This window comes from Miniopterus natalensis, chromosome 15, assembly GCF_054644295.1.
Source record: "Miniopterus natalensis isolate mMinNat1 chromosome 15, mMinNat1.hap1, whole genome shotgun sequence".
NCBI lineage: Eukaryota > Metazoa > Chordata > Mammalia > Chiroptera > Miniopteridae > Miniopterus > Miniopterus natalensis.
Genome location: NC_142095.1, coordinates 45502158 through 45516217, shown reverse-complemented (window position 1 = coordinate 45516217; position 14060 = coordinate 45502158). Strand labels below are relative to the sequence as shown.

General features: G+C 46.3%; 1 protein-coding gene across 2 annotated transcripts in view; it reads left to right on the top strand.

Moving 5' to 3' along the window:
• The window catches only part of PRICKLE2 (prickle planar cell polarity protein 2), a 299561-nt gene that overhangs the window by 240242 nt on the left and 45259 nt on the right, over positions 1-14060 (top strand). For both annotated transcript variants that reach the window (XM_087825085.1, XM_087825086.1), the window contains 4 exons: positions 3379-3492; positions 6359-6496; positions 9593-9796; positions 12944-13130. In XM_087825085.1, the coding sequence (XP_087681211.1) occupies positions 3379-3492; positions 6359-6496; positions 9593-9796; positions 12944-13130 (643 nt within the window). The remainder of the gene's footprint in view (positions 1-3378; positions 3493-6358; positions 6497-9592; positions 9797-12943; positions 13131-14060) is intronic.

The window sequence follows — 14060 nt, the reverse complement described above, 5'->3', positions numbered from 1 at the left end:
GTTTCAAATCATCCACCAAATTATTGTGAGGCAATATTTTAGCACATTCCATATTTGAAGAATTATTGGAATGATGGTAGAAAGGACACATTTTCAGTGATGGTAGTCAGTTGGCTTGAATTATAAAAGGCAACATGAGATGTTAGGCCAGGAAAAATAGAGCTATGTCCCCAAAGAGTAGTCACTGCCCCTGTTGAAGCAACCCAAGTGCCCATCAGTAGACAAGTGGGTACAAAAAGTGGTGGTACATTTATACAATGGAATATTACTCGGCCAAAAATAAAAATGAAATTTTACCATTTGTGACAACATGGATGGACCTAGAGGATATTATGCTAAGTGAAATAAGTCAGTCAGAGAAAGACAAATACCATAGGATTTCACTTATATGTGGAATCTAAAGAGCAAAATAAATGAACAAACAAAACAGAAACAGCCTCATAGATACAGAGAACAGACTGATGGTTGAAAGGAGGAGGATTGGGGAACCGGGTGGAAAAGGTGAAGGGATTAAGAAGTACAAATTGGTAGTTACGGAATAGTCACGGGGACATAAAATACGGCATAGGGAGTACAGTCAATAATATTGTAATAACTATGTAAGGTGCCAGGTGGGTACTAGAAATATCAGGGGAAACACTCTGTGAAGTGTATGATTGTCTAACCACTATGCTGTACATCTGAAACTAATACAAAATAATATTGAAGGTAAACTGTAATTGAAAAATAATATAAAATAAAAAAAGAATTCGGAGTCTTCAGGATGGCCCTCAGCATACGAAGATGTTTATTTACCTCCCAAGAACTTCTAGAATTCTCCATCATTGCATGTTGGGGACTCCTTTACCCTCCAGTGTCAAATGTATGCAACTTCTTTAGCCCAAGGTCCAGCTTCTTGGACCTTGCCCAACACGGGCAGTCAGGGTCTTTCTCGGGAATTTGGATTTGAGCAAAGAAGTCAATCTAGGAGCCGAGGTTGTATAAACTCAAGTTTTATGGGAAACCTTAAGCTCTGAGAAGGTAAGGAGCAGATTTGCAGAGAGAGAGAATAGAGAACACTGAGTGTGGAGAGATGAGAACCCCTGACCCATCACCTGCCAGTGGCAGGTTCCATATTCTCATAAGGCCAGAGTACACTACTGTGTTTCTGGAGAAAACATCACACCTTTATAATAACTTGCCATTTTTATCTCTGAAATCAAGCTTGCTTAAATAGCATTTTATTCCTTGCAAACCTTCTTGCTTAGACTAAGGGGAGGGCATGTCCCAGGGTTTGGTCTCACTCTATAAGCTGACAGCGTTGCCCTACATTTTAAAACAGAAGAAAGTCCAGGAAGCCTATGGATTGTTCCATTTGGAGTATCCCAGGCTGGATAATTTAATGATTGCTATACATTCATGTTATTTACTGTCATTGAGGGGCAAATGCTCTGCCTATAGTCTCATTTCATTGCCCCAATCTTCTAATGAGGCCTCTGAGTGGTTAATGTAACTTGCTGAGGACACACAGGTGGCACATGGTCCAGCCGGGGCGGGGGTGAGGGGGTGCACATCTTTCCTGGCCATGCCAAGGAAAGTTCAGGGAAGCCTCCCACCTGGGCCAGCCCTGGACAGTATCATAGGGGCCTCGGCAGGTGCTAATTCAGAAGGGCTCTCAGGAATGACTTTTCTGAGTAGTGAAGAGGGGGCTGTGTCAATAATGAGGGGCGACTGAGAGGGGGTCAGTCAAGCTCAATTTAGACTGCTCATTAGCCAGCGCCCCCAGTGAGTCACTCTATGTTAGCATCTGTCCCTGAGGTTCCATAACTGTCATGGGAGTTGTGAGAATGGCAGTGTTGTTGCAGCAAGGCCTTTCTACAAGCAATTCTTTGACAGGAGGCAAAGCCCTTCTCCAGGACGCGCAGCTGGGGTCTGCTTTTTCTACCTGGCACTTACCTGAGGAGCCATAGGGCGCGGGTCTCTGGGGCTCAGCACCAGCTTCTAATTCCAAAGGAGCTCATCATCTGGGCTTGCGTCTTGTCTCTGGGAGACGGCTGGTAACCTGTGGGCGGCGCAAACCTGGAGCCGTTCCTTCCCCTCCCAGGACTGGCTCCCTGCCAGGTGCCTGCGGGGAGCAGTTGCGGAGGCCCCGGCTCCCCAAAGCCAGCTAGTCTAGGACAAGAAGTCTGTTTATGGTTGCCTTTGGGATTTGATCAAGAGGATGATATGCACGTGATGGTGAATGGTTACGATTATTTGTTACGAAAATAAAGATGGCTTTCACATTTTTTTAAGGCCTTGTCATTGCAAAGCCTTTTCTCCCTTCTCTTCTAACACTTATGACTTCATTTCTGGAGATCAAAGTAGACAGAGCTTTCGTAACTGTTCATCCCGGCGTTCCCAGAACATGTGTGCATATCCAAGACTCCCTAAACTCGGGGAATTGGACCAAGCTTGTGGACTGTAGCGAATATGACGACTTTGGAGCCCCGAGTCGTCTTTCTTCTCTCTTATGTTGAATGAAAGCTTTGTTTCCCAAGAGCTTGTCGGGATGCTGCTAAGAGGTAGTCGAAAGTATTTTCCATGATGTCATCTGAGCTTGTGGGAGTTTTTTGTTGTTGTTTGTTTGGTCTCTCCTATATAATAGCATGCCTCCTGTTTTGGTCAGTTTTTTTCTTTCCCTAGTTTTACATGCAGCTGTGTGATAGAATGTTTTCTTTTCTCAGACAAAATCAGATGCTTGGTACTTTCCAAAGTCATCAGGGTTAACTGAGCCTTAGAAAGTGCGAGAATCTGTCCTGACTCTCATAAGCAGGAGTAGTCTAGGATGTACAGAAATCCTCTTATTAATGGCGACTTTTCATTACATGCTCTGTATCCCAGATCTGGTGACTTTTTCTGAGAGATGGGAGCTGTTTCCTGTCCTCGCAAAGGGCTCAAGACCTGGAGGGCTTTTAACGTAGGTGGAGGCTGAGGGACCTAGGAGTTTGCTGAGTGCCAAAAGCTCCAGCGCTGCCAGGGCAGGCACTGACATATCCCGTTGGCTCAGGAGGCTTGTTACACGCTGGAGACTAACAGAGAAAATGGTAAAGTCAGCTTTCCGGGGAGCCTCCCGAGAAAGCCCTACCCTCCGGGTTCACCCGCGTGCTTGCCGATTTCTCTTTTTCCAGGAAAGTTTGCTGGCTTTAGTTTTTTCTTGTAGAGAGGGGGAAAGCCCCCCAGAGATGGGCGATTTGCTGGACTCTTTCTTTAGGGGTGGATTTCTCTGCTTGCAGTGAGAAACGCATGCTGTTGCGTTCCGTGCAGGGTGAGGACAGTGGGAGTAGATCGTGTCCTGCTGTGGGAATCCTTCCCAGAAAGTGGGAATGGACCAGTTATCTGTGCGCTCTTCACCCTCAGGTTCACCAGTACTATAGCTGTCTCCCAGAAGAGAAGGTTCCTTATGTCAACAGTCCCGGAGAGAAACTGCGGATCAAGCAGCTATTACACCAGCTGCCGCCACATGACAATGAGGTAAGGGGCTGGAGGGACCTTAGGAAAACTCTTCTTAGAACCTTCTCTGAATCTCTGCCTTTCCACCAATAGAATGCTGTGATCAGTGAGGTCTCCAAAGAAAAACTCGGGCAATTTAGTTTAGGTTTCAGCTTCCTTAATTAGAGCCAAGAGGAACTGTCAGACACCTTCTGCAGAACATTACCAAAAAGCGATCTCTCACTCTGAGCTGGATTCACCCCTGTGCCTGGCACTGCCAGCTATTTGGGGTTAACCAGGGAGCACTAAAATGTAAAGGTCAAGTCTAGGTTTTCTTAGTTGAAGAAGAATGTACGAGGCTGGTTTCCTGAGCACATGAGACGATTGAGATTCCCCAGGCAGTTCAAATCCTGCAGAAACTGTGTGACTCTCTTGAATTTTCAGCATCATTTCACGTTCAGTGAGTGTGTACATTTCCCACATGACACAGCAGAAGTTATGTGTCCAGATTTGCATTTCTGAAAATCTGAGCTTTTGTCAGGTAAAGTCCAACTCGCTAAGGTCATCCTTTGTACCCTTGAAAGTATGGCTTGCAGGCTGTCCTTTCTCTGAACACAGACCCACGGTGCTGTAAGCAGGCATTTCTTATTTTCGAAGATAAATTGATCATAAAGGGAAATTTTTAAATACCCTTTTAAAAAAGACCATCATGCTTGAGGGGTTTAGATTTGTAAACTAGAAATTAATTTTTAAGTATCTCGTTTGTAAAATTACTGACCCCATAGAATTGAATTGTCTGCTGAACTCTGATTGCATTTTAAACAAAAATATAATTTTCAATAGAATTTTCAATTGAAAAGAGAGAGAACCCCTTTGGAGAGTGAGACACCAGGTTTCTACCCACTGCCTCACCTGCAAGCTAGATCCCAGGGGAAATGACTGATTTTTTTAGTCTTTACCTTCCCACATTTGAATGAAAAGATAAATCAGGAGCCACACAGGAAAATTTGAATGAGTGCAGCAGAAGCTTAAGCACTGAAGCATCTCCTCGAGAGCCACGCTTCCCCCTCCTATTGTTTATTTCAGACTTCATAAAAAATGTATAAGTAATGCTTTGTCTTTAAAGCTGAGAGCAAGCCTTGTAACCTGATGCCCAGTTAACTAATTTGGAAGTGAAAATGTGGGTTTTACAGGCAGGAGGGGTGTGCCTTTCTTTAAAAGCAGGTCCATAAAAAGCCAGTGGTGTAACCAGGTATTCTGGGCTGCTCTCTTCCTGCAGTTCTCTGCCTGGGATATCTATGTGAAGACGGTTTTTCCGTTAACTCTTTTTTACATGATAGAGGGACCTGATCTGCTCTTTTCTGCTTTTAATGGTTTATTCTGTTTAAGGTTAACTGTGGTTTCATGATCAGAGACCCCACAAATGCCTTTTTCCTGTTGGTGAGAATTCCTTGCATTTGGCCCAGTAGGCAGATTTCACCCATTTGACTGGCCCTTTGGAGAACAGAGGGTGACCCTAAAGTAAAATTTGGTCATTCTGTTTTCCTCTGAGAAGACAACCTTGGTATCTACAGCTGCCCTGGTTTTCAAATTAGGCTGCACCAGTCTAGTTCAGAGGTTCCCTGTATCTGGATGACAAACCATCTGAGCACGTCAGTTAACCTTTCTGATGCTCAGATTATTCTAAAGTAAGACAGGCAGTGGGATTAAGACAATGTTTCCCAAAGTGAGGTAGATACATACAGGACTTAAGGTGGAACATGGACAAGGCAGTAAATAAAATTGAACCATGTAATGAGTGAGTCACTTCCGTTTAAATTGTATTTCATTCCTCGTGCCTGACTGGTTAAATGATCACGGGGGACATTTCAGTTTGGTGCTAGCAGGTGTAGCACACTTCTGCAGGTCTTCCTGGCGTCCACTCTGAAGTTGCAGCATTAAGAATCCACATTTCAGGATCTCCCACAGCAGAAGTAGCCAAGTAGAATCTAACAGCGTGGTTTGGTTCTCACTCTGTCTAGTTTATGGTCACCCTTTGTTTTTTACAGGTAATTCTGATTTTCCATTTATAATCATAATACACTTTCTTTTTACGTAAACATATTCAGGTTTTAAAAAGTGAGTCAGTTTTAAAACAGTATTAAGTAAGTAATAGTTCAAGACTATGACAGAATTCTCAAGGTGTGCAGACATCGGGGGAGGTGGAAATACTGGATTGAATGTCTTTGATGTCCCTCCCTTACTTGTGTATCTGTGTCTGTGTCTGATAAGACGGAGCATAGCTTAATGCAAGCTGATGCATTAACCAAAGCCCAGCAGGCAGCTCTTTCCTCCTGCTCACAGAGAGTCAGGCAGGGACTCCCATGAAGCCACACAGATGCTTCTGAGCCATCTCTTCATTCTCAAGCCTTTGGTTCCCCATTTTCCCAATAATGAGATGGGAGGAGAGAAGCTGTGAGCCCATTGACAGTGGCTCTGGCTCACTGGCCTGGAGCAGTCCATTTGTGCCAGGAACCACTTATGTGGGCACACGGGCATGAGAGTATCAGGGCCCCACAATCAATTTGAAGCTGCAGATCCATTTGAAAGAAGGAGAAAGCCCCAGATCTGGGATTTGGGTCTTAGTGTGGGGAGCGGAGTGAGGCAGTAAGGATGGGGAGCAGGTGTAGACCTGCATCCTGCCCAAACCTTGGGCTCCAGAGTTCGGTGCCTTTAGTAAGTTCTTCTGGCTGTCAGTAGTCTTAGGGAGATGCTCGTTTCAAATGTCCCCAAGCCTGGGGGTGGTAAAGTACAGGCCAGGACCATAAAACCAAACAGGAGCGTGTTTAATGAGAAAACTGAGGCATGAGCTTCAGGCAGCCCAAAGGGTGCGAGCGACTCTTCCCCGCCACCCTGTGTGTCCCCTCAGGTCCGATACTGCAACTCCCTGGATGAAGAGGAGAAGCGGGAGCTGAAGCTCTTCAGCAACCAGAGGAAACGCGAGAACTTGGGCCGAGGGAATGTCAGGCCCTTCCCCGTCACCATGACGGGAGCCATCTGTGAGCAGGTGAGCGTGGCCCCGGGGCTCCAGGGGCTGCCCTGGCTCCCTCTCCCTCCCCACTCACTCCAGTCACCTGCTGCAGTGCCTGCTTTGCGCCAGGCACCGTTCTGGGCGGGGGTACAGCAAAGAACCAAAAATTTAAGAGCTTGATTTTGCCCTTGTAAGGAGTTACGTTCTAGGGGGAAAGTCAGACAGTAACATAAATAAACAAGGTAGAAAAAAATACAGCGGGGGGGGGGGGGGTAGGAAGTGCTGGGAGTACGGGGGGGGGGGGGGGGGGGAGGTTGCAATTTTCAAGAAGTAGCCTGGAAAGCAACCCCTTAGAAGTGGCTTCTGAGCAACATGAGCCAGAGCTGAGAGAAAGAAGCATGCAGGCCTTGGGCGAGGGGGCAGCGGGGGCGGAGGGGACAGACAGCTTAAAGGCCTGAGGCAGGAGCATTTCTATCCTGTTCACCAAATGGCCTGGTGGCCAGTGTGGCAGGACAGAGGCCATGCAGGAGGAGAGCTGACAGAGGGCCAGGGCCTGGGGCTTTACGCATCCATTGGAAAGAGTTAAGCCAAGGAATGCCATATGATGGATTTGTATTTTAAATGAGTCCTTTAGAAAGTGGCGTTTGCCTGGAGCATGGGCCAGCCTCTTTCCCAGGATTGTCCCAGGACCAGTGACAGTTAAAGGGTGGTAAATGGTCGTCTCCTTGGTTTGAGGGCTCTTTAGCAAAGTGTATGAAGCCCCTGCATTCTCCCTAGGACATCACTGGGTTGAAAAGTCTGGATTTGTTTTTTCTCCTGCTCTCCTGTAAAGTGCTCAGGGCATGGCGGAGGAGGGTTTTAAAGAAAGCAGGGGGATGGGGATGGGGATTGCCCTGGCCAGTGTGGCCCAGCTGGTCAGAGCGTCATCCTGTATGCCTGAAGGTGGCGGGTTCAATTCCCTATCAGGGTGCGTGCAGGAGGCAGCCAATCGATGTTTCTCCCTCCCTCTCTCTCTCTCTCCCCCTCTCCCTCTCTCTTCCCCTCTCCCTCTCCCCCTCCCCCTCCCCCTCTCCCTCCCTCCCTCCCCCTTCCTCTCTATAAGATCAATAAAAAAAGAAAAAGAAAGCAGAGGGGTGGGAATCCAGCCTGTCTGTGTTCACCCTGCCCCTCCTCTCAGGTGCCCAAAGCCTTCCGGCGCTGAATGTCATTTTCCGCACTTACTTAGCCCTGCTGCTTTTTGTACAGGCCCAGCTAACTACTTAAGCTCTAAAGGGACCCATTCAGGTGCTGAATATATGTGAGCCAGATCAGTAAAGAGAAAGCGAGATAGTACCTGAGGGGACTGGATGCGATTTGGGGGCTTTTGGGGTTTTTTTGACATTTCATAGGGATGGAGTGAGAAGGTTCAGGTGGATGGAATGAAAATACTACTTAATAGGGGATCCAAAAGACCAGATTTTTGGCAGTGGGGTCTTTCTTCATCCTTAAGACCCACCCTTGAGATGCAGGTCATCTGGGTTAAGATGTGAGGTTAGGCGTGCTCAATTCAGGACCTCTGCCACTCTCAGGTCCTTCTACTGTAGCCAGCCCAGCTGGGCTCACCTAAGGCAGAAGGAAGGTTGGGCATTTTGTGGGCAGATGTCAGAAGTAATATAGAATAGTGACAAGAGCACAGAGGCAGAAAGACATGTTTGGTTCATATTTCTCCCAGATGACCTTGGCTGTGTCACTTTTCTTAGTTTTGTTATCTGCAAAATGGGGATAACAAATGCCTACATCATAGAATTATGTTGAGATTAAATGGGATTCTGTACTGTTAAAGTAATTAAACAAAGAGGCCTAATGCTTTGTTCTGTAGCCTACATAAGCAAACCAAAACCTCAGCCAGAATCAGGGTACTGGAATCCAAGAAAATGAAACTTAGGAGCAACCAATCACAAAGGCCAGTTAGGCTTTCCCAAATAAGGCAACTGCCTAAGTCGCTCCAATCAAACGATTCCTTTCTTTGCTTCCCCCTCTTCTCTATGAGGACCTCCCCCTGAGCTCCTGCCGGGGGAGCACTCCGCCTGCCTTCAGTTTGGTGCTGCACAATTTCATTCATTATTTGGAGTAAACTCTTAAAAATTTTAATGTGCCTCAGTTCTACTGATGTTACAAGAGGAAGGGGTAGTGCTTTCTGTACCATAATGTCTTTCTTTTGTCTGGTCCCACATGCACGAGCTCCCAGAGACTGTTCCATGAGATCTTTACTTTTTCTGGAAAGCATTTCAACCCATATGAGGTCCATGTCTGGAGGTAGCTTTTCTAGACATTGCCCCAAGACATCAGCCTCTCATGTAGGGCTATAGTACTGGACCCTCAGGCTGTGAACCTCAAGGTCAATGCCCTGGTCAGCAGAGAGCCTGCCCCTGGACCCACTGCCTCCCCCACTGCCTCCTCCCCCAAAGACCCTTAGGCCCTGTTTGTTTTACCCCAACCCCAGCCATAAGCGTGGGTTGTCAGAGATTCTGCCTTGCTCCTTTCTGGATGGGAAAGCACCTTTGGAACCTGAGTGGGAAGCTAAGGGAGGGAGAGGGAAGAAGCTGGTTCCAGAGTCTGGTCGTAGAAGGGTGCCTTTTCAACCAAGATTCTGTAAAAAGATGTTAGCGGAAGCTGGCTAAAAGCATGCCTGAAAGACTTTCAGAGAAATAGTTAAAGGTGGGCACGTTTTAATGAACCCACTCCCCTTATCATCTTTCAGCCCCCCTCCCCACCCTCAGCCCCCACAGCCTACCCCTCCCGGTGTTAAACTTGGCTGTGCCTCTGGATGGAGTTTGGAGAATCTAAAGATAATGAGACCTTCACTCTGTGTAAGTTCACCTCCTGCCTGCAAGAGTTTTCCTTTCTCTCCCACCTTTGCGAGTCCTCTTTTTCTCAGTTACTCCATCGTCATCTTACTTGATGGCCCTACGAGAGTGGGGGGAGGGTGTGTGAAGCAGGTGGCACAGGGACTAATCGGAAAATAAGTGCCAGCAGTCAACTATTAGTGGAGGTGGTGGTCGTTTATCACCGTGCAAGGTACCGAGAGATGGGAGCCGGTGTTCACACTCACGCTTCCCAGTGTTCACACTCACGTTTCCGTTTGCCTCGCAGTGCGGAGGCCAGATTAACGGCGGGGACATCGCCGTGTTTGCGTCACGCGCCGGCCACGGTGTTTGCTGGCACCCACCCTGCTTCATATGCACCGTCTGCAACGAGCTCCTGGTGGATCTGATCTACTTCTACCAGGATGGGAAGATATACTGCGGCAGGCACCACGCCGAGTGCCTGAAGCCGCGCTGTGCGGCCTGTGACGAGGTCAGTGTGCCCTTCGCGGGCTCGCAGCCCTGCCCACTGCCCTCTGTGGCACAGCCAACACAGCATCCCGTGGCTCCCTGCAGGGAAAACCACAGGCCATGCCACCTCCTCATATTAACCCTTGAGAGGAGGCCCCACCCATCCCTGGTAGCCAGCAGGCCCGGGAGGTGGCCCGTTTTCCTGAGCGCAGCGGTGTCGTGGACACCCAGGTGGGAAGGCGGTTCGTTTCTGCAGCTGAGACTCCGGGGACTAGGTCCGTTCAGGACGGTGGGGAGAAGAACAGTGCGGTGTGCAGCTTTGGGCTTCAGCCGGAATCCCGGGGAGGAATCATCAATAATGATCTGCCGCTTACATCTTAAAAAGTTCTGTTTTCTGAGCTTCCAAGGGACAGATTGGTTTGAGAAGAAAACTGGTAGCATTATGTAATTTTCCCACAATTTTCAAAAGTTCTGGTGAGGATTCAGGAGGCAGATGGATACTCCATTAGGATACCCCTGCCCCGCACTCCAAGAACTTGAATTTGCTACCCGGAGTTAAGACAGAGACAGGAACACAAGCCCCAGGCCTGGTGCTTTCTCCCACCGGCAGGAAGCACACCCAGGTGTGATCTGTGAACTGGGAGACTAGAACACCTGGTTTAGCTGTAAACGTGTGGCGCTTATAGCTCCATAAAAAAAATTTAAGAGTTTGGAGCAGAAAGGAGAATGTTCTAAAGCTGACCACTTTTATGGGAATCACTGGGGGAAGGGTCTTGGACAGGGTTTCCTCCTGCGCAGAATGGATTTTTGCTTCTCCCTGACCCTGTAAACAAAAATATGGGACTGCATAAACAACACTCCTCCCTTTAGGCAGAGTTCCCTATTACCCGGGCATTTCTTCCTTATAAACTGCCTGTGAGAGATTCACTCTTCTCGGAGGAAGTTGATCAGCCTTAACCACTTCGGATTCTAATGCTAATAGTCCTGTTCTAGAGACACCCTCTGAGTAGGTAGTGGGAAACTGAGTTCAAGCCCAGCTCTGTGATTCTAGGCAGCCGCCTTACCTTCATGCCTCAGTTTCCACATCTGCAAATGAGTGCTCATGAAACAATATTATGCTATTTAACGGCAAATAGAATATGATGAATTAAGTGCTTTGAAATTTTTGTATTGAGATACAATTCAGGTAGCATAAGGTCACTCTTTTAAGGTGTCCACATTGAGTGATTTTTAATATAGTCACAAAGTTGTGCAAACATCGCTACTGTCTAATCCCAGATCATTTGCATCACCCCCAAAAAGGAACTCTATCAGCAGAAACTTCCCTTTCCCCCTTCACCCAGCCCCTAGCAACCACTAATCTATGGGTTTACATATTCTGGACATTTCATATAAATGGAATAACACAATATATGACCTTTTGTGTCTGGCTTCTTTCACTTAGCGTGATGGATCCAAGGTTAAATCCATGCTGTGGCATGGATCAGCACTGCATTTCTTTCCATGGCTGAATAATAGTTGTATGCATATATCACATTTTGTATAGCCATTTTTCAATGGATGGACATTTAAGTTGTTCCACTTTTTAACTATTATGAACAGAGCTGCTTTGAACATTCACATACAAGTTTTTGTGTGGACATATATTTTCAGTTCTCTAGGAATGGAATTGCTAGGGTTACGTTTAATTTTTTGAGGGAAGCCAAACTTTCTTCCAGAACAGCTACACCACTTTACATTCCCACTATCAGTAAATGAGGATTCTAGTTTCTCCCCATTCTCAGCACTTATTGCCTGTTTTTTTTATTATAGTCATCTGAGTGGGTATAAAGTGGTTTTGATTTGAATATCCTTAATGGCTAATAATGTTGAGCATCTTTGCATGTGTTTATTGGCCATTTGTATATTTTTATTTTTTGAAGTAATGTCTATTCAAATCCTTGGCCATTTTTTTAATTAGGTGATTTTTCTTTTCATTGTGGAATTGTAACTGTTGCTTATATATTATGGATACTAGTTTCTTCTCAGGTACATGATTTGCAAGTATTTTCTCCCATCCTGTGGTTATATTTTCATTTTCCTGATGATGTCCTTTAAAGCACAGAAGTATTTATCATGGATACAGCCCAATTTATTTATTTTTTCTTTTGTTGCTTATGCTTTTAGTGTGTCGTAGCTAAGAAACCATTGCCTAACCCAAAGTCATGAAAATTTACACCTGTGTTTTCTTCTGAGCATTTTATAGTTTTTGGCTCTTTAGGTCTTTGATCCCGTTTGAGTCCCTTTTAGTGTATGGTGTGAGATAGGGGTTCTGATTCATTCTTTTGCATGCAGCTCTCCACTTGTCCTGGCCCCATTTGTTGAAGACACTGTGCTTTCCCCATCGAATGTCCCTGGCACCCTTGTTGATAATCAATTGGCCATAAATGTTTGGGTTTATTTCTGTATTTCCAATTCTGTTCTGTTGATCTACATGTCTGTTCTTATACCAGTACCACACTACCTTAATTACTGTAGTTTGTAGTAAGCTTTTAAATCCATGCTTTAAATTTTTTAAAACTCTGTGTTAAAGGTCAAAACACAAATGCTCCTGAGGGCTACTCAGATATTGCACATGAAGGTGGCTCATGTTAAGGCAACAGTGAGTGGCAAGGAGTATGACCAAACCAGAGAACTCACCACTCACCTGAGAGCAGCAGCCTTTCTTCCAGCTCCAGCTGCTGGGACCACGCGGGAATGTATAGCGAGTGTTGTCAAATATGATACGTGCAAAAGAGAAACCAGGATTCCAAGTGTTTCAATGACATTTCCCACTTTTTAAAAATATTGCGTCTTAGCCAAATAAAACAGATATGTACATTCAAAGTGCCCATGAACTGTGAGTTTTGGGTCCTGCTTTATATTCTTCATAGTAGAACATTCTTTCTCTTCTTAAGATGTGGTTAAACGAATTACAGGCCAGACCAGAAACCATGTTTAATTGTACTTTAGGCAAGTCCAAATGTAGGAGCTGATTTAGCTCTAGAATGAACATATACAGATCCACTTTTGTTTAATACTTTGTGGGTGGGACCTGTTTCCCCACCTTTTCGTGTGGGCCCCCCTAGCTTTCCTCACTTAACGTGCATTCTCGTGGCTTGGTCCTAACGTCTGGCTTCCCCGTCTCTAGATCATCTTTGCCGACGAGTGCACCGAAGCTGAGGGGCGGCACTGGCACATGAAACACTTTTGCTGCTTCGAGTGCGAGACGGTGCTGGGCGGCCAGCGCTACATCATGAAGGAGGGACGGCCCTACTGTTGCCACTGCTTCGAGTCCTTGTATGCAGAATATTGCGACACCTGCGCCCAACACATAGGTGAGAAAACGCCTGGGGCTCAGCTCGGTCCTACTGGGACTGGACCTTCATTTGTCTGGTGTAGTTGGAATCCTTTTGGGTGCAAATGATAGAAACCCAGCTCATAGGAGCTTAAGTGAAAAAGAGAATATCTTGGCTTACATTACTAGAAAGGCCAAGGAATATGTTGGCTTCAGGTAGGGATGGATTAAGGGTTTAAACAAACTCTTTTTTTCCCTCCGTCTCACCTCAGCTTGTCTTCTGTTAGCATCATTTAAGAGCAGGCTGCTTTCTCATGGCAACCAAGATGACCCTCCAGTTATACACAGTCTTAGCACTTGTATTCTATAAAGCAGTGGGGCTGTGTCTCTCCTGGTGTACAAGTCAGATTCTCTATATAGGATTCCCACAGACCCTGGTCTGGTCATATGCTCTGCTCTGGAAACAAGAGAATAAGGGATCCCTAGATTCCTATTGGCCTGCCTGAGTCATAGGCCCACCCCCGAGGTGGGGCTATGTGACGTAGAGCCCCACTGCCCAGGGGAGGGGGAGAGGTCTCAGAAGGGAAATATAAACAGGTGTCTTCCACTGCCTCCCTGGAGAAACTCGAGTGTCAACAGAGGGAGAATCCAAAGCAGTTTTCTTGGTAGGAAGGAATAGTCAAGAAAACCAAATCGTTTCTGGCAAGCATGTCTTAAAAAAAAAAAAAGCTGACCCAGCCAAATCCAAAGCAAGAGAACCTCAAATAGCTCATAAGCAATAAACTCCCCAAGTAAGTGGCAGCCCTGAGATGGTGAAAATCATTTTCCCTTCGCAAACACTAACCAATTTGTTTGCCCTCCAACGCTCTTCCGGATCATCTGTGGCTTCTTCGTTCAACTTGCCTCTTCTGCCCTTTAAAAGAAAAAACCCATTGGCAGTGGATGACTGTCCATAAGGCCAACAGCCTGG